The following is a 19,179-nucleotide window of genomic DNA, read 5'->3' on the forward strand; positions in this document are numbered from 1 at the left end:
GACCCCACTATTTCAACCACCCTCCCCATTTTTAACCTAATAAAATTAAAAAGTAATATGTAGGAATGTCAAGCAAACACGTGTATTGCCATCCAGCACCAAGCACCATAAAACCTGATTCCTCTTCCAACCTTTTCTGTAGACTCAGCATGCAGACTTAGGTGGTCCAGCACAGGTATTTAGCTACAGGCTTCTGTGCTCACGTCCTTTTTGTCTTTCACTGCTCTATCTCGCCTCCTTCCCTTAAAAAATAGATCATTTTTGTTGACCTCTTAGCAAGGAAGAGGAATTTATTTTCTCTAAAATCTACTGGTAGCATCAAACCCAGGAGTCCAGAGAGGAAAGTAAGCTTTTGGTGGTGTTCTCTCCCTGGCTTTTAGAGATGAAACACTACAGATATATTTCCAGAAAATGTAGACAAAAAAAAAAAATCATGCCTTTTGCCTATGAATGAATACCATCTGGGGCATCCTCAGAACTGCTACTAGTGTATGGAAAGATGGGAAATACAAATTTTGTGATTTAAATGGAAATGGCTGTAATGTGGGAGGTCTTGCCATGGGACTGCATTTTATGCACAAGACTTTGCACGCTTTGTAACCACAAAAGGTTTTCCACTTCTTGCCACAGAACCGTGGCCCGTAGCTTAAGCACGAATTGAAAAATGCTTCTGCTGCTTGTGACTGAAGAAAATACTGAGGGTGGGGACTGAGAAGGTGAACCGTGTGAAGACGCTGCTATAATTGCCCTGCTTGTAACCACAGAGAGATGCTATCTGGCCAAGCCAAGCCATTGCCGTGGCCATCAGGAGGGGCAGATTTCTGTCTGAGCCACCCAAGAGAGCTGCACCCTGGAGTTGCTGCCTGGCCCTTAAGCTGCAGTTTACCCGTCTGTCTTCATTTCTCTTGTAACTGGCACGAGCTGCATTAATATTAAAAATATTGCAGGTGAGATTAGAGCTTGGTGGTTTCAGAGCAGTCAGGTGGTTTTTAAGTATGTGATCAAGCTGTTGTCTTTGACGACTGTAGTACAACAGAACAGGAGTATGTTGGGACATGGGTTATTTTATAGATCTGAAGGATGACGCAATAATTCTGCTTTAAATTCCTTTACGACATTTTAATTCTGGTTGGGGCTAACTAATGATTTATTACGAGCTGATGCGGCCCAAGTGCAGCAGTTTATTCACGGGATTTGCTCAGCCTCACCACAGCCTCCATCCAAGCAACTTTCCAGCTGTCAGTGGCTGAGTCCAGGCGTAATGCAGTGGCACAACACTAACCCGATTTGCAGGCCTGCTTTGAGAGAGAGACTTGGGCTGACGATAAACAGCCCTTGGCCATTCTTTTGTTTATTCCCTGGCACTTGATGAAAGCTTTCATTTTGTTTCGTAGGACCGGTCAGGACCGGCTAGTAGTCCTAGGGAGGCCTCCCTTCTTCGTTCTTGATACCAGCTGCCATTACCTTCATCCAAGAGCACCACTGATTTTTTTTCTAGATTATGGGGTACGCAGGAACCCCCAGTTTTCCATGGCTTCCATTATTTGCACGTTGTTTTGCTTTCAAGTGGAAAGGAATTAAATCCTTTAATTGATGCAGCTGGAAAAAAGCTTTAAACGCACAGGCCTCCTTCAAGTTTTTGTTTGTTTTAGTAATTGATGCTATGCTTAAATCACGATGCCATCTCTCATTGCCACTTACTATACCTTATGTTGACTTGTCAGCAATATAGCACCTCATTTCCCAGCAGCTGCTAAGAGTTTAGTCCAGACTTAGCTATACATCGGTACGGCAAACTATTCAAAATTGCTCCTTACAGCAATAGAAGCCTAATGGTTTCTGTAATAATTTAACACTATGACAGGGAGGAAAAAGTATTTGCTTAGTAATGGGAATGATGATGGTAAGGTGCCCAACCTGATTAGACAGTTCTTTGTAAATCCTGAATGATTCAGGATTATTCAACCAACTTGCATTATTCAACCAAAGGGTCTTGGGCAAAATGGAAATGGCATTAATGTCTATCCGGTATAAAACGCAGCATTTAGCTGCTACGCATTTTGTACAGCCTTAGGAGACACACTGAATGAGGGGAATAAAAAGTCATTCTTGAAAACTGGCCATTTACTAAATGAGACAAGGAACCCATAGAAAAAAAATACAAGTATGTACATGAATGTGTGCAGAAGGACTGACTAAGGTTGTGTGTTGTCTGTCTTTTGAACGTTTCATTTTGAAACTTTATATTCTCTCCACATCCCTTCTCATGCAAGGTATTTACAAGTTTCACTTCTAGGTACTGCTTTCATGTGAGAAGTAATTAAATTACTTTAAAAAATGGTACGTAAAAGTTATATTTCCCTAAAATAGACTATATATTTTTGTTTACTGTTTTCAAATACAGCTGATATAAGCAACTAGAAGCAGGGCTTACAAACTCCTCAAGGCCATGGAGGTTTTTATACCTTCTTCCAGTATCCGTGAATATTTGTAAATGCTGGTGAGCTGAAGTGTTAACTTCCAGATAGCCATGTGGTAGGAGGATCTCTCAGGTAGCCCATACGGGACTGGGACAGCAAGGGAAGAAGGACTCACTGCAGATTGCTTGACCTAAGTAGAAGTCCTGTGAGCTATGGCAAACCTGGAGAAATCCCTGCTGTGCTTTTGAGACTCTTCTGAATCTCAGTGGAGTTTGGCATTTTGTGGCTCTGTTTCCTGAAATGGCAGCAGCTGATTTTCCAGCACTGCTGGGACTTGAATGTCAGTGCTCCCGAACAAGCCCCAAACACCACACGGATCCTCTGCCAAGCCTGGACAGCAGCTGGTGTCCTGGAGATGCTCCTTCCAGGCAGAAATTGCAGGCGCATTACAGCCTTCAGCTTAGCTCTGTTACATCTTGCCAGCTCTTACATGGACTTTGGGAAACCTTTGGCAAGGGAGAAGGTCTTACTCAAAGCTTCTGGCTAATCTTACACTTTGGGGTTGCTGAAGTCCTTCGATGCACTCTGGGAACTTTGCATACAGGGTACTTCTGTTCTGAACAACTGTTTTCTTGGGGGAGAAACCCCAAACCATCAACTTCAACCCAACAGATACTCATGTAATAATCAGATGGGATAAGCCATTAAGCCACTCAAGTTTCTAAAGCAAAATATTTTGGACTTGCAAAAAGGGGATGTTGATATTTTTTCTCTCAAATTAAAATTTCTGGTAACTCCAGAAATTCAGTCCTGTTTAATCACTTTTTCAGAATAAGCCTTTCTGCTGTAAATGTGGAAATATATTTTCCTTGTAAACAACTAAAAGGACCTGTATGGGTGTTTATTTTGGGCAAAAAGTAGAAGCGTGGCAGTGCTGCTGTCTCACAAAGTAAACAAAACAAACAAACAAAAACAAAACAAAACAAAACAAAAAAACTAATAAATACGCTTGACTCAAGAATTATTGGACAAGGTTTTGTAAGAAATCAGGAGGGTTTATTACATCCTTTGGATCTATTCATCAAGACTGCCTGCCTAATTATAAAATGTGAGTTTAAGCTTGCTAAAAGAAAGGTATGGATTTGCTGTAACAACTCTATTTTTAGACAAAAGAAACATATTTTGCTGCTCATAGGAATAAGTTTACATAATACCCAAATATTCTCTCAAAGCTGGGGTCCAGATTTGCTTGTTTAAGAGTCACTCCATCTAAGGAACCTGAAGGTGCACAAGTCCATGGGGCCTGATGAGATGAATCCGTGGGTCCTGAGGGAACTGGCAGGTGAAGTTGCTAAGACACTGTCCATCATATTTAAGAAGCTGTGGCAGTCTGGTGAAGTTCCCACTGACTGGAAGAGGGGGAAGCACAACCCCTATTTTTAAACAGGGAAAAAAAAGGAAGACCTGGGGAGCTACAGGCCAGTCAGTCTCACCTCTGTGCCTGGCAAGATGATGGAGCAGATCCTCCTGGAAACTATGCTAAGGCACATGGAAAACAAAGAGGTGATTGGTGATAGCCAGCATGGCTTCACAAAGGGCAGATCAGGCCTGACAAATCTGGGGGCCTTCTACAACAGGGTTACAGCACTGGTGGATAGGGGAAGTGAAACTGACATCAGCTACCTGGACTTGCACAAAGTCCAGGTATTGTGCACTGTCCTGCACAATATCCTTGTCTCTAAATTGAAGGCACATGGTTTTGATGGATGGACCTCTTGGTGGGTAAGGAATCGGCTGGATGGTTACACTCAAATTTTTTGCGGTTAACGGCTCAATGTCCAAGTGGAGACTGGTGATGAGTGGTGTTCCTCAGAGGTTGGTTTTGGGACTGGTGCTGTTTAACATCTTTGTTGGTGACACGGGCAGTGGGATCAAGTGTACCCTCAACAAGTTGGCCGATGACACCAAGCTGTATGGTGAAGTCAACACGCTGGAGGGAAGGGATGCCAGCCAGAGGGAACTGGGCAGGCTTGAGAGGTGGGCCTGTGCAAACCTCACGAGGTTCAACAAGGCCAACGGCGAGGTCCTGCATCTGGGCTGGAGCAATCCCAAGCACAAGTACAGGCTGAGCATGGTTTGAGAGCAGCTCTGAGAAAGACTTGGGGGTGTTGCTTGACAAGAAGCTCAACAACGTGTGCTTGCAGCCCAGAAGGCCTGGTCTGATGTAAGGTGCTCCTGCCCAAGGCAGGGGGTTGCAACTAGGTGATCCTTAAGGTCCCCTCCAACCCAAAGCCTTCTGTGATTCCATGATTCCATGATTCTTGACGAAAGAGCATTAACGTACACCAGCATTTGTTGTATCGCAAATGAACTTCTCCACATATCTCTAGTAAAAATATTATTCAGACGCATGAGTAATATCACCTGCAGCCTTTCGTGCTGCCCGCCCTTGGAATAAGCACAGGCACACACTGTGATGAGGGCACTGCCACCCCACTGTTCAGCTGGAGGTGGCATTTCTCCTCCACCATGATGGCAAGGAGCAGTCCCATGTCTCAGAGCCCGAGCATTGCAGCTGTAGGAGCGCTTCACCCTGTGCTTCCAAACATCCACAAAATGTTGTCCATGGCTGCCCTGGAGATGTCTCTCTCCTTCTTCCCTCCCTGTCCACCGAAGCTGCCTGCTGGTGGACATCTGGAAGACCAACGTGGTCCTTTAGGGGCAGGTCGTTTGGAGCAGGAGTGCAAACGAATGCAGCTTTACCCAAACCCTGCTCCAACAGCCAGTTCGGTGGCTGTGGAAAGCTGATGTGAAGCTGTCCTGAAAACTCCTCCAGCTCTCTGAGCTTCCCTTCTCTGTCTGGAAAACAAGAATTCCCCCTTGGTCGCGTCTATACAGACAGTAATCTCTTTGAGGACAGGACTGCTGGACCTTGGTTCGTTGAGGGCCTCTGGGTGCAGTAGTAATAAATAATAATTTAACACCGCCTTGCTGTTTCAGTATGAGCTGTGTGTTTTGTTTAAAACCCAAGTCAGATGATGTGATAAACACAGTCCACATTAGGAAAGAAGAGTTCTAATTGTCAGGGGAAAAAAAAAATGTCAAAAAACATGACTGACAAGCATGGTAGTCAAGATGCAACCATCTTGAACATCAAACTGGCTAGCCGTTGATATCCCACAACTTGAGGGCTCCAACTCATTTTTTGTCTCAGTGCTTGGGCGATGTCACGCACCTCCATGTCAATGAGAAGTGAAGTCTACGAGACTCAAGAGTGTGCTGGGCTGTGCCGGCTCTGCGCATTTATGGCTGGCTTTCTGGGCACAAAGGCTGCAATCCTTCTGCCTTCAGACTGCAAGCCCAGTGGGGTCCCAGTGGGGACCGCTATTTTAGCCCAGCTCTTACAGTAAAACATGCCCAGGGTGCTGGAGGAGCTCAGCTGGAGACACCAGCATGTGGCAGATGAGGCAGGAAAGACAAAATTAAGGACACGTTGTGTGCCCTATGAGGAAAATTAAGGACACATAAACACATTGCGTGCCCTACGAGGAGCTGAGTGGGAGATGGCTCTGCGCTTAGGGTCTCCCTGAGGCGAGGGTCCACGCTCCACAGGCCCCATTGACCTGACGGCATCCAAAAGCAGGGCTGGGGGCCCGCAGGACGTCGCCCACCCCAGGGGCAACCCCTTCCCTTGCAGAGCAGGTGCATGATGAACGGAGACGCGAGAAGGGCAGGGGGCTGGATTTTATTTTGGGGAGCTTTATTATTATTTTGGGGGTTGGGGGGGGGGGCGCATGTGCTGCTTAACCTCATCCCGTGCTTTTTGATTTCAGGGTGTGTGTGGGGGGGGGGGTGAGGGGGTGTCTCGCCGTCTCCCCGGCTCTTTGGGCCGGGGGTTCGGCGGGGTGCCGGCGGCGGGGGGGCGGGCGTCCCGGGCGGTGTCTGTGGTGGCGGCGGGCGGGCACTAAGACCGCGCCGCCCCCGGGCGCTGCGCGGCGGCTGCAGAAGAGGAGGAGACCGGCGGGCCCGGGCGGAGAGGCGCGGAGCCGTGCCGAGCCGAGCCGTGCCGAGCCGTGCCATGCCAAAGCCGGGGTACCGCTGAGGCGGGGCGGGCCAGGCCAGAGGCGGGGGCTCCCCGGCGGGGGCCCGGCTCCCGAGGAGGAGGCAGGAGGAGGCAGCATTTCGGCGCGGGGAGCGGCTGCGCAGCCACCGGGCCAATGAACATGTCCGTGTTGACTTTGCAGGAATACGAATTCGAGAAGCAGTTCAACGAGCATGAGGCCATCCAGTGGATGCAGGAGAACTGGTGAGTGGCGAGCGGGCGCGCCGCGCGGCCCCGAGGCGCCGTGCGCGGCCCCGCGGCCGCCGCTAACCTGCCCCGACCCTGCCGGGCACGCGGTGGCGGTGTGCCGGCCTCCCCCTGCCTCCTCATCCTCACCCTCACCCTCATCCTTATCCCCCTCTTCATCCCCTCTCCCCCTCCTCTTCATCCCCTCTCCCCCTCCTCTTCATCCCCTCTCCCCCTCCTCTTCATCCCCTCTCCCCCTCCTCTTCATCCCCTCTCCCCCTCCTCTTCATCCCCTCTCCTTCTCCACCTCCTCCTCCTCCTCTCCATCCCCTCTACCTCCTCCTCTCCGTCCCCTCTCCTCCTCTACCTCCTCCTCTCCATCCCCTCTCCTCCTCCTCTCCATCCCCTCTCCTCCTCCTCTCCATCCCCTCTCCTCCTCCTCTCCATCCCCTCTCCCCCCAGCCCCTCCTCAAACTTCATTTGCAGCCAGCCCCCATTAACTTTCCCTGCGTGGGGAGCCCCGGGGTGGCAGACGGACTGACGGACGCTTGCAGATGGACACAGCCCTGCCTCGCTGTCCTGCTGTCACCCCCCGCGCTGGGGACCTGGCACCCCACCGTGGGCACGGGCGGTGCCGGAGGGTCCCAGGAGGGGACTTGAGGGCATCCTGCCCTTATTTCGCTAGGGTGGTTTGGATTTTTTGAGGGTAGGCTAAAGGGAACGGCCACCAAAGTGCTCCATTGGCCCGTGGGTGAGCTCAGTAGGTGGCGAGGGGTACCCAGCCTCGCTGGTGTTTTGGGAGGAATGAGGGCACGTAGATGTGTATGGGTTGGGAGTGCTGGATGCTTCCCAGTTTGTCCGTGTTCCGGGAGAAAACTGGTGTCAGAATAGGGCAAACGGGTAAAAGAGGATGGAGAGGGCGATATCTGAGCGTGTGTATTAGCTGGGTAATAACCCAGGAGAGATGCAGTTTAGATTAAAGAACACGACTAGGAACCAGGACTCCCATGTTATCTTTGGGCTCTCCTGCACCTCATTATGTGACCTTGAGAAAATTACATAACCTCTCCTGGGCCTCAGTTTCCCCAGCTGGGAGAGACCATGGGGGTAATAATGCTGAAATGCCCTCCTGGGGCGCTTCGATGACTTAGGTAGTGTTTGCGGAGGGCCTGGAGGACGTCGAGCACTATATAAATGCTAAGCAGTGCTATTAAAGCCTCCCTCACTGTCTCATTTGCTGCAGAGGTTAGCCAGCTGGGACTCCAATAACGTGAGGCTCCCACTTTCCGGGTTCAGAGGAGGAGACCATCAGCTTTGCGCTTCTGCTGTACAGCTAAAGAGGCACGACGGTCTGTGCACACATGCTTTGCAGTCTAGTTTTGCCTTCTGTAAGGGAACCGGTGAATTAGTATGTTTCATTCACCTGAAAGTAAAGAAGAGCAACCTGCCTGTGGCCCAGGAAGGTTTCTGCAAGTGATGTGGTGCTGTGCCCATTGAGGTCTCTGTAATAGCGCTCTTTTCCTGAAAATGCAGGTGAAGCTTCTTCCGAGTTTCAAGTTAAATTGTGCGTTTTTATCTTAAGGAAACTTACTCGCTCAATGGAACAGGTCCTGTTCCAGCAGCTGATATTATAGGGGAAAACTAGCTGGTAACATGCAGTGGCTAAGGGCCTTGCAAGAAGGCTTTTCTGCATTGTTTCAGGATGACACTGTACGTTTGCCTGCACTGGCGTCGATGGCAGTCCTTGGCTTCTTGGCTTTGTAGGCATAACTTTAATGTATGCATCATTAACATAAGATGAGGTTCCTAAGTAGTAATTTATAGGGATAAACACAGCTGTTTGCTCTTTGGACTGGAAGATGGACTAGGTGATCTAGCTTCAAAGAATACTGTGCAAGATTTTGTACAGTAATAGTCATTTAAATTAGAATGCAATGCATCACCCTAACATGGAGGTAAACAAATTCTATAGGTGTGGCATTTGTTATTTTGCTTCTGTCGTAGAAAAATTTCTTGATATCTTACAAAGCCCCCAAAAAAAAAGGTCTGTAGCATGGTAGGGGTGACAAAGTGGCCCTAGGTGTTGAACGTGTCTTCTGAATTTTGAGGAGCATCTTCGGAGCCTGACTACATCACGTATGAAGACATAGCCCAGATTTAGGCAGGACATTAATCCCTTTATGTACCCTCTGGGTTCTGGGCTGCTTAAATACTCACAAGCCCTTTTAATTATATCTGAGTGAGCCAAGAGCTGGAAAAGCTTGAACGCGAAGCCCGGGGTTAGCAGCGTGCCCCTAGGTACCAGCAGGGTTGGTCTGGGTGGATTATGGTGCAAGGAATGAAATGGCTGCTTCTCATCGGCCAAAGCTGAACCTCCTTTGCCTCCATCCAGCCTGCTCCGATCTCCGTGGCTCCATGGGGCAAATGAACATCCTGCATACCAGATATGCCACCGATGGCTGGTACGTGAGCTTTCCTCAGCACGCCTTCGTGCCAGGGTTGGTTTCCTCACTCCGACGTCTTCCTCTGGAAATGTTCTCTCTGAAGCCTGCATGAATGTGGCCCCTCTGATGGCGGAGAGGTCTCGTAGCAGTAAATGAGGTCCTCCTTGCTTGGAATCGCATGTCCTCCTTCTACTTCATGGAGGCTCTCATCCTGCAGCGTGTATCGCGCAGGGACCTCTTTAGGGCTTGGGCCTAAATCAGCAGGCCGCCGTCCTGGCACTGAGGGAAAAGGGACAGCCCATGCCCCAGTGCTTCGAAGCAGATGGGTTTTGTGCCTCCCTCAGTGCTCACCTTGACATGTGCCTGTCCCTGGTGTGGAGGCAGGAGTTGCGGAGCGACGCCAGAGGCTGCAGGGGCGACCCCGCCGCCTGCTGCTCTCTCAGGGTAGGCACCACGGGTCGCTTCTCTTCCCCAAGCGAGTGGTGACCGCTTTTGAGGAGGCTAAAGATCTGACGGGTCCGTTTACTCCCATCGAGCTCCTTACACGTCACGTTGTGGGGAGTCTGTTTGCCTGCGTCTGCCTGCAGTGCCATCAGATAGATAGCTCTTAATGGAAGGTACAGCACCTCGCTGATCTTATCGCGCTCGCCTTGTGGGAGTTGTGATTTCAGTAAGATCAGGATTAAGTCAGGCGTTTATTAAAATAATTGCTTAAAACGAATTCTCAGATCAAACTCTCCCAGCACCTCCTCCCAAACTTCTTCAAAGAGGGATGAAGCAAATCATCTGCAGATGGATTTTTGTTTATTTTTCCTCATCGAACTACCGCACGAGGGGGAATGCAGCTCCAGCCCCCTCGCTTCTTGGGAATAAATAAATTATCATTTTTTGCAGGAAATTCACGGCTCCGGCGGGCGTACAGCGAGCGGGCTGGCAGCGCCGCGGTCCCAGCTCCCAGCTGCAGGCCGTGAGGTGGCAAAAAGCGGCCGGCGGCGACAGAAAGCGGGTGGCGGGAGCCGTGAGCGCCGGGGTCCCCCCGCGTCGCGCCGCAGAGCGCCGGGTCGGGGTATGGGCACCGGGTGACAGTTGTTCCTGTTATAATTGTCTGGCCAATAATAATTATCTTCAGATGTCTGCTGACGAGGGGCTCGCCAATGGGGAGGCAGGAGGCCTGTGCTGACTGCGCCGAGATTATCTGTCCGAGGTGACGTCACGCGAGGGCTTGCCGAAAATTGCAGAAACTTTTCCTCTGCTGCTGCTCTGCCGGCTGCGGCAGAGCCCCGGGGATGCTGTCCCGAGCGCTCGGGTGCCCTCGGGATGCCGGGTGCTCCCTTTCCCTTTTCTCTCCTCTTCCTTTAACCCTTGGCGGCCAGCAGCGTGCTCTCAGGTGGCAGCAGGAGCAGGATGAAAGCCCTGCTTGGCTGTTCCCCAAGGATGTCGTGGGGCTGAGCTACAAAAAGTGCCTGTTTTCGTTAATGAACCTTTGGGAAAGAGTGAAGCACTGTGAAAAGCCAGTAGTTGGGTTTTTTTTATTATTATTGTTATTTTTTAAAAGCACTGGCAACTCAAACAGGACTGTGAAATTAACTCTGTGAGTCTTAGATTAGTATAAATATTTGCGTGTTTAAAAAACCCCACACCCTAGTGCAGTAAGTTGTTTTTAACCTCTTGTTGTCTGAAACTTTCGTTTGGCAAGAGTCAGTGAGTGCCTCTGATTCTGGGAGAAATTCATGTGTTGTTGTAATTCTCTTTCCAGTCAAGACTGAAAATAGACGTGGAAGAGCAGAGGGTCAGCTAATTTGGATTTGAAGATGTGCTTGCCTTTCAATAATTCACGTAGGCACCGTCGTTCTGGACAGGTTTGTTTCCTAAATGCAGAACAAGCTTCTTTCATCCACTTAAGCTACTCTTGCCTCATGCAAAAATCAAGAATGAGAGGCTGTGCCTGTCTCTCTCTCCAGGCATACGTGTGTGGCAGCCAAAAACTGATGTAAATTACTTTCTTTTTTATTTTCCCTGAGTGCTTTCTAAATGCCAGGGGAGGATACAGAGGGATGCTGCAGTCACCCTGTCCTTCTCTTGTGTGCCACAGCGAGGACGCAAAGGGCAGATGATTAGCTGCTCCTGACCATGGAAGCTGTTTTACTTGAGCAAGTGCAGTCAGCTTGAGAACGCAGCCCACCTTTACGTTTATTGCAGTGCCCAAAGGGGCTTTTTGCTGTTCTTACGTGCAAACTGGCTATAAAGCTGACAGGCTGAAGGATTTCTAAGGGTCCTCCTTGCAGTACAGAGCAGCATGGGTGCCACAGGAATTAGAGAATACCTGCTTCTTCATGTTTCCTCCATCCCTTCCTGAGCAAAAGGCCAATGCACTGCAGTATCGCAGCACTCTGCCGCCCTGAAAGCACAAGGACGGAGCCAGTGGGGAGTAGCGGCACACGTCATTTCAGAGTTCAGATGATCCAGTGTTTTCTGTGTGTTTGCTTGGAGAGAGAGAAAAAAAAAAAAAAAGCAGAAGGGATGGCAGCACAAAAATGTCATCCTCAAGATAAATACGTTGGTGTCTTCTGGATTCGGTCTGCCACTGAAATGTAGGCGGTGGCCCTTCACTCGCTCACCCTGTCCCTAGAGTTTGAGCATGTCTCTCGTCATGTGGCTTCGTGAAATTTTAAGCCTCTGGGAGTGAAGACATCTCTTCTACTTTGTGTGTGAAACGCTGTGTGCTCGTGGGAATAACAAACTTGTAAGAATGGCCAGCATGAAGTAATTTAGGAGATTGTCATCATTTTCAAAAGTGAATATGAACATTTAGGAACACTTTCATTAAGGCAGAGATGTAGGATGCTGAATTACTTCGGCGTTTTTGAAAATGCAACTGGCATCCTCAACTAGGCACACGTTTTGGCAGCAGAGAGAGCAAGTGGTGTCAAGAGTCCCGGGAGTGAGGGTGCTTTTTGTGGGTGGGCAAAGGAGCAGCAGGAAGAAGCTGATCTCCCCTGGGACTGAGATGCAGAGTCCTCCCTATCTCCTCTAAATGTCTTAGCCCTGATGTAATGTGGAGAATCTCTCCCTGTGGAAGAGACTGTTTGCACCTTTATGGATATTTCTGTTGGCTTGCAGATACAGGCACGCTTGCGGAGACAGACAGACGGACCGACCAACCTTTGGCCAGACAGACAGAAGGAACCAGCCTTTGGCCTTTGCTGTTAAAGTCTGTGCAGAGTTGGAGGAGGAGGCACCCTGCACACTGGTGCGAGACTCTCCCAAGGCGTAGCTTCACAAGGATGGGCAAAGGCACAAGCTGATGTCAGCTTCCAAGGGTCCTTCTGTGCCCCAGGCATAGGCAGTGGGAGCACAAAGCCCTTGCTTAGCCCCGGTTGTCCTTCCACTTTGAGAAGACAGCAGTTCACGTGAATGCAGGTGACCTGCTGTTGGCAGTTCTGCTCTTATGTTGTATGTGCATGCCTTTGGGCTCTTCCCAGACATTGCAACAGCATCCCTTTCCTGACTTTCCTTTTCCAGTCACACGTTGGTCATGTGCTGCTGTTGTTTAGGTTGGTGTGTACTTTTCTGCTGTTAGTTTTTATGAGACAGAGACTACCTTGCAGCCTAGAAATCTTCAGAAAATGTCGTCTCTAACAGCAGTGAATAAAATGTACTTGGGGGCAGCTCCATACTTGCCTTTCCTAGCTGGCACAGTGAGGTTTAACTGTAGGCTGGTAAGAGAAGCACCTCAGGCAGGCTACAGTAATTCGTTAGATCCTGATCTTCCAATGAACTCTGTACTGGTAGACATTGCCTTCTAACGTCTGGGGCTCAGGTTAAGCAGGAGATTGCTGTGTGTAACTCATTGCATGGCTAGGGCTCTTGATTGCTCCATTTGCTGCTGCACCTCATATAACTGGCCTCCTCCCAGACTGAAGTGTTGAAAACACAGTCAGCTTCATGTCCAGGGCATCTGTTGCTCCTTAAAAACTAAAGCCTGGTCACGTGCCTGCTGGTCTCAGCGGCGTGAGGTCTGGCCAGTTACTGAACTCACAAATGGATGCTCTGCCTTTGGACTCTTCTCCACGGCAGCCTGTAGGAGTACCGGGGCTAAAGGGATGCTTTGCACCTGTTCGTGCTTTATGTCCGTACTTTCTGCCCCTTGCTCAAGTGTCTCCCAAGCCCTTCTCAGCTGACTTTGATCTGCTGACTCTGCGCAATAAGTACAGAGATTAAAAAGGGGCGGTGGAAGTTTTGTAAGGGAAGAAGCTGTAGTGCTTCTCTTTTTGTGAGGGTGTTAGCACCGGCAGGCTGGTTCCCCTGCTGCCTTAGGGGTGCGGGTAAGCGGGACAGACCGGCAGTGAACGCGGAGACCCCTCTGCTTCAGGCTTTGTTAATGTGCAGGAGGTGCAGAGCTGGGATTTCTCTTTTTGCTGCGGGGGTAAACTTTATGAGTGCGTATGGAAGTTTCTGCAGCTTTGAGAGTGATTTTGTATCACGGGGTCCGCTGGGGGCCCACAAGGCAAGATGACAGAAAACACTATTTTGAAAGCTGAATCAAGAGAGAGTTTAGATGCTTTTTTAATGGATTTTAGAAGAGGTTAAAATACATTATTATTTTAAAATGTAAATTGGCATTGGCTGAAATGTAAAATAAACTCTTTAATGACTCAGGCTATCAACATGCGAGCTATTAGAGCAACCACATTACCCATGTACTGCTACCCAATGCTTTTTTTTCTTGCAAACAGTTTTGTCAGCCCAATTGAGTCTTGTCTCGAGCCAGAGCAGAAAGATTTTGCGTTTATTCTGTACCGACGCAGTGCCTAGCGCACATCCCTGACCGAAGCCTCCCGGCACTGCTGGTGCTGCAAGTCCTGCTGTCCCCACTCCCGTACGTTCGTGTCACAGCATAGCATCCCCTGGGCTTGCCACGGGACGCCGGTGCAGGGACAGGCAGGTTAGTGGCATCCCAGCCAGCAGCAGGGTGGGTGGCGGCACGGGTGATCGCACCCAGGCTAATTCAAGGAAGAAAGTATCACTCCACTCGGGAGCTTGGCCAAAGTGGTAACGCGCATTGCTTTCTGATCCCAAGCAGCAGTGCCACATGACACTGCCTTTCCCTGTGCCTCTTGTAGTGTGCCCCATTGCAAATCTTCAATTTCAGCCCTTGTTGACTGTTGTGGGGGCAGCAATATTACCTTTTGATTGCCATAAGGCTTAGTTGTGGACCAGGAGCACGGTGAAAGGACTCCAAAAGCAGTCTGACGTCAATCTGGCCGCAGAGGTGGCCAAGGTGTTGCAGAGCAGACTGCCGTGAAGTGATGAAATGATGGGCAGATCTTGGACGTGCCAAGCAATCTTTGACCTTCTGTGGGGAGGGCTGCTGTTTGGAGTGGGGAGGAGGAGGAGATAACACAAGTCAGCAGTTTGCCTCACGCCAGGGATCTTGGGGCTTTGCAGAGGACATGCCGTGGTTTGTGCACAGAGCAGCACGCAGGGCAGTGAGGCATGGCATGCTCAGTGCATCTCTGAGGACACAGAGAAGCTGGCTTCAAACTGAGCATAGCTGTAGTCATCTTGCACAAGCCAGGCATCCCTTACCCAGGAACAGTGCTTCGGAAAGCGCCTCAGTCCCGTGGTTTCAGTGGAAGTCAGGCACTTCTGTCATCTCTTTGCTCTTTGTGCCTCAGCTCCTCAGCTGTAAAATGGGGAGCAATTCCTTTCTGGGGATGTTCAAAATTATTATTATTATTTTTTTTTTCATTCTTTTTTTTTTTTAACCATCTTACAAGGAGGTCCTGAGGTGGTAAGACCCATATGAGTAATTACATGACAAGAATTTAGAAACCATGACTGTTTTACGCTAATACTATGCAGCTTTACACTTGTCCTAGCACTGAAGAATGCTCCATTCTTGGCAGGGCTGTGGGGCAAAGTTTGTCTCCTTGATCATGGTAACCAAGGAGTAAGGAGAGCTGAGCTAATACCGGAGGGAAGGCAGTTTATTGTTACCGTGGGATTAAACTGCAAAAGTACAGACCACTCTTAATTGCAAATTTGTGGAAGGAATCGTCCTTCAGATAGTCCTATAAAACTTCAGACTATTCAACATCCTCTGATGGTAGCTTTTAAATAGAATTTTTAAAATTTGCTAGTAATTAGTTCCAGCCTATGAAACCTGCAAATGGAGTGAAAAATGAATTGACTATCATCCACGATCATGAGCTCCTCAAATTGAATGCGTTGATTATGATATCTGGTGGCCTCAGTTACCGCTGGACATGAAATCTGTAGTCAGTCCTGAGCATTATTAAGGACGAATATTTGCCCTGTGTGTATTGAGCCGTCGGTCAAATAAATACACCTAGAAAGAACAATCCTAGGGGTTTCCAATTAACATTTTAAGAGAAAGAAACAATGGGCCAAATTCATGTCAGTAAAAACACCAGGATGGTATTACTGAGGAGTCTGATCCTCTGGGTAATAAAAATGTCTGGTTTTCTTTTTTCTTTTTCTTTTTTTCTTTTTCATTTACAGCTGTTAAGAGGTACTTAGGATGGTAATAAAATCCCCTCGGTATAAACAAAAGCGGGATGCCAAAGTTGTTGCACTGTCCCATTCAGATAGCGGTTTTATTAACAAATCTTTACAAAGTCTGGCTTCTTTCTTCTGTAGCTTTCCTTTTAGCTTTAATTGGGAATTTTCCCTCTAGGTCTCCTGTTCCCTCGTGCATCTGCTGAATGCAGGACTTCTGTAAACATTAATGGGAGTTTTGTGGTTTTGAGCGTACGACATACCCAGGCAGCTGAAAGCCTTGGATTTTCTTCCTTTTTGCTCTCCCTGCAGGGGCTGGCTATCCACCTCTTTTTTCGCATCTTTGCAGGTCACAACCAAGAGAGGCGTTGTTGTTAGCTGAGAAATCTGTGGACACCTTAGGTTCGGATTCCTCGCTTTGTGTTTCTTCATTGCCCCTTGGATTGACAGCTGGTGATTTCACCGCGTTTCCTAGTTAGAAGCCGAAATCACACGGTCGTGTTAAGCGAACCACTGATTTGGGTACACAACATTGATTGTGGACCCCTGATGAAACAAGTTATTCAAGAGCCAGTTATTTTGTGAGAGCATTGCCCCGTTACATTTTTTCATGAGGTACAGCTGTTGTCCACCATCTAAAGCAGGATACTGACCCGGTTCAACCTTTTGTCTCTTGGTCACCTCTGTGCTTAAATACCCTTTTTTGACCTCATGCATGATAAAAAAAATACTATTTTTGGTACCACTCACGCCAGAACTGTCTGGGAGTGACATTCCCTTTTGCAATGGTTCTGTGTACACAAACCATCAGTTTGTTTTGTTAAATCATTATTTGTTGTTTCAGAGCTCTGTAAATACCGTGGAGTTAAATATATTATTTTTTTTTAATCTTGCTTGTGTTCGCAGTTGATGCCAATCATACTGCCTTTATGCTGCCATATTTCTAGGTATCTGATGCTAACTGAGATGCCCATTGTCCAAGGCACTGCCCAGGTTTGCTACCTTCTGATGGAGTTGCTTGGTCCTTGACTTCTGGAATAGATCAATACCAAAAGAAGAAGCCTGCTTGTTTGTGGCTTTGCTGAGCCTGCCTCATATTTCATTATGAAAGGCAGCTCTCTTTTACAAACCACATTCCAGCAACCAGCTGGAAAAGTCCTGAATAAAGTCTGTAGTAAAACTTCTGTTGGCTTCAGTGTAAGAGAGAGAGAGATCCTAAACTTGTGTGTGTTGGATAAATGTAATATAGCATCTGGTATGTAAAATTATCGTGACAATGTACATATGTTTAAATACTCATTACTGTAAGTGGAATAATTGGAAAAGATGCTAGAAGGACTTGAAGAGAAAAGAGTTTGTATCTACGTTTAGTAAAAATGCACACCAGGCTGGTAAAATGGGCAATCCAGGGAGAAATAGTAATTATAACAGCCAACATCATTTTATTGCACGGTGAACAAGCAGAGCTCTTCCCTGTGCCATCTGCAGTAGCGTGCCCTTGACCAAGAAAGAAAACAGACTAGGGTAAGAAAAACAGGATCTGTTAGCATCTCTCGTGTATTGACAGCGTAGCTGGGAGCACAGATTTCCATCTTAGGCTCTCCAAGAGCTTTTCTTGCCTTAGCAGTCCGCATGACTTCAGCCGTTGCGAAGCTGTGGAGCGTCTTCCCTGGTGAAATGCCGGTGGCTCCGGGGTGGACATGCAGGGTACACACGTTACTGAGGGTGGTCCTTGGCTTTATCGTGGTGAACTCTTGTCAGTAAGGTGAGCAGTTTTGAATTGCATCAGTTTAAGTGGCATATGCGATTGAGGGAGGCTCACGACAGACCTCAAATATCTTACCTACACTTTTCTTTTACAATTATGTTCCAGCCTTTTGGCTTGACAGGCCTTGTCTTGATGACCTTATTAGTCACAACCCGAATTTATTACAGGCAAATAGTAGGTCCGGTTCCATTAAACTAGTTCATCTGTTTAGAGGGGACGTGAATTTGGCTTCAGACTTCTTTAGCCCATTTGCCTTGCTTACATTTTCAAGGATGAGTCTTGGTGGAATTTCAGGTCGATCCTGCGCTGTTAAAATCGCGAGACTTGTTGTATTCATTGTGTTACTGTGGAGAGTTACCGTATTTTAGTATCCTTTTGCCCTTTACTAAGGTCTAGACTGTATCCTGCAGTCACATCCTAGGTGAGTTAGAGGCCTTAATGACAGACAGCTAGGTAACATCTCTAATGATAGGAGTGGTGTTTCGGCACCACTCCCGGTGCTGCTTTGAGGGCTGCTCAAAGCCATTGCAACTTGAAGTCTCACCAGGCGAGGTAGACCAGTTCCATCGACTTTCAGCTGATGTGTCTCTTCTTAGCTCCGAAGTCCTATGTGACGTTAAAGGAAAGCAAGGCTTTGATTTCCAGCACTTTGGAGAGCCCCCCGTGGCGCATACAGTAGGCCGAAGCACTTCATACAAACTTTAGTGTGTTTTCCTTGGCCGCTGGATCAAATTCTGCCCCTCGAATGTCAGCCAGCCTGTGAGGCAACAGTGACAGCCTCCCTGTCACGCATCTTGCGCAAGGAACTGGTGTCAAGGTGGGTTGCCTTGGCAGTGTTTGCTGGTGCTGGAGGAGCTTCCTGGGGCTCTACTCTTGCCCCACTAATCATGCCACGCAATCGTGGCTGCAATCAGGTGGCCCGGGCCACCTGACACGGCCTCTCCTGGGGCTGTGACTTACTGTGGAGCAGCGAAAAGGACTGATGGAGGCAGTAAACCATCCGACTGCTCCGGCTGGCTTTCCTGGAAGCCGCCATTACAGCCTTCACAAAAGAAGCCCCACAGAGAGCACGGTGTGGAGATGTCCTCTGGTGCTTAGTAGCATGGAAGCACGCATGTGGCTCACGCACCCAAAGTGTTGCACACACACAGTCTGGGTGGCCTCTGGGTGCCCACATTGGGACAAAAGCTCTAAGCTGTGAGTGAGGAGAACATCCTCTCTAGCTGGCTCTTGCAGTCTGCCATGATGATGCCCTGCGGCCTGCTCCCCAGACTGACCCACTCGGCCTGGTTCATTCGTGCAGGGGGGAAGGCACCCCCTCAGAGAGCTGCAGGCTCGGAAGGACCCTCACTGTTAGAATTGGCGTTTGGGATTCATTCAAGTCAGCGGGGGCTCACCTTGTTGTGTTGGCATTAGCTTTGAAGTCCCACGGGCTTCCTGCAGGACTAGGGATGAAGAGGAGGGACAGCGATGGGTATGGAGTAGGTGGAGATGCATGGAGGATCACTGGAAATCCACAAAGATTAAACTGCTGAGGGCTTGTTTCCTGGGGACGTGGGCTAGAGCTGGCTTGTGTGCAATCCTCCGTGCTCGAGTGCTCCTCTTCCAGAGTCAACCAACCCCTCTCCGTGTTGAACCACTTGGTGATTGCACAGGGACCCAGGTTGCCTCCGGCCATGCTCAGGAGTCACGGCCACAGGCTAGGCAAAGCCTTTGAGAGCAGAAAGGGGAAAGAGG

General features: G+C 48.8%; 1 protein-coding gene across 2 annotated transcripts in view; it reads left to right on the forward strand.

Moving 5' to 3' along the window:
- Positions 1-6,413: 6,413 nt before the first annotated feature.
- The window catches only part of ELOVL6 (ELOVL fatty acid elongase 6), a 70,210-nt gene continuing 57,444 nt past the window's right edge, over positions 6,414-19,179 (forward strand). Inside the window, exon 1 of one of the 2 annotated variants that reach the window (XM_083834554.1) lies at positions 6,414-6,726. Coding sequence is in view for 1 of the 2 variants with exons in the window: in XM_083834553.1 (XP_083690679.1) it covers positions 6,638-6,726 (89 nt within the window). In the remaining variant the exon portion in view is untranslated. The remainder of the gene's footprint in view (positions 6,727-19,179) is intronic. The other variant, XM_083834553.1, reaches the window with a different exon arrangement.

The sequence above is a fragment of the Anser anser genome (genome assembly GCF_964211835.1).
Source record: "Anser anser genome assembly, chromosome: 4".
Classification (NCBI taxonomy): domain Eukaryota; kingdom Metazoa; phylum Chordata; class Aves; order Anseriformes; family Anatidae; genus Anser; species Anser anser.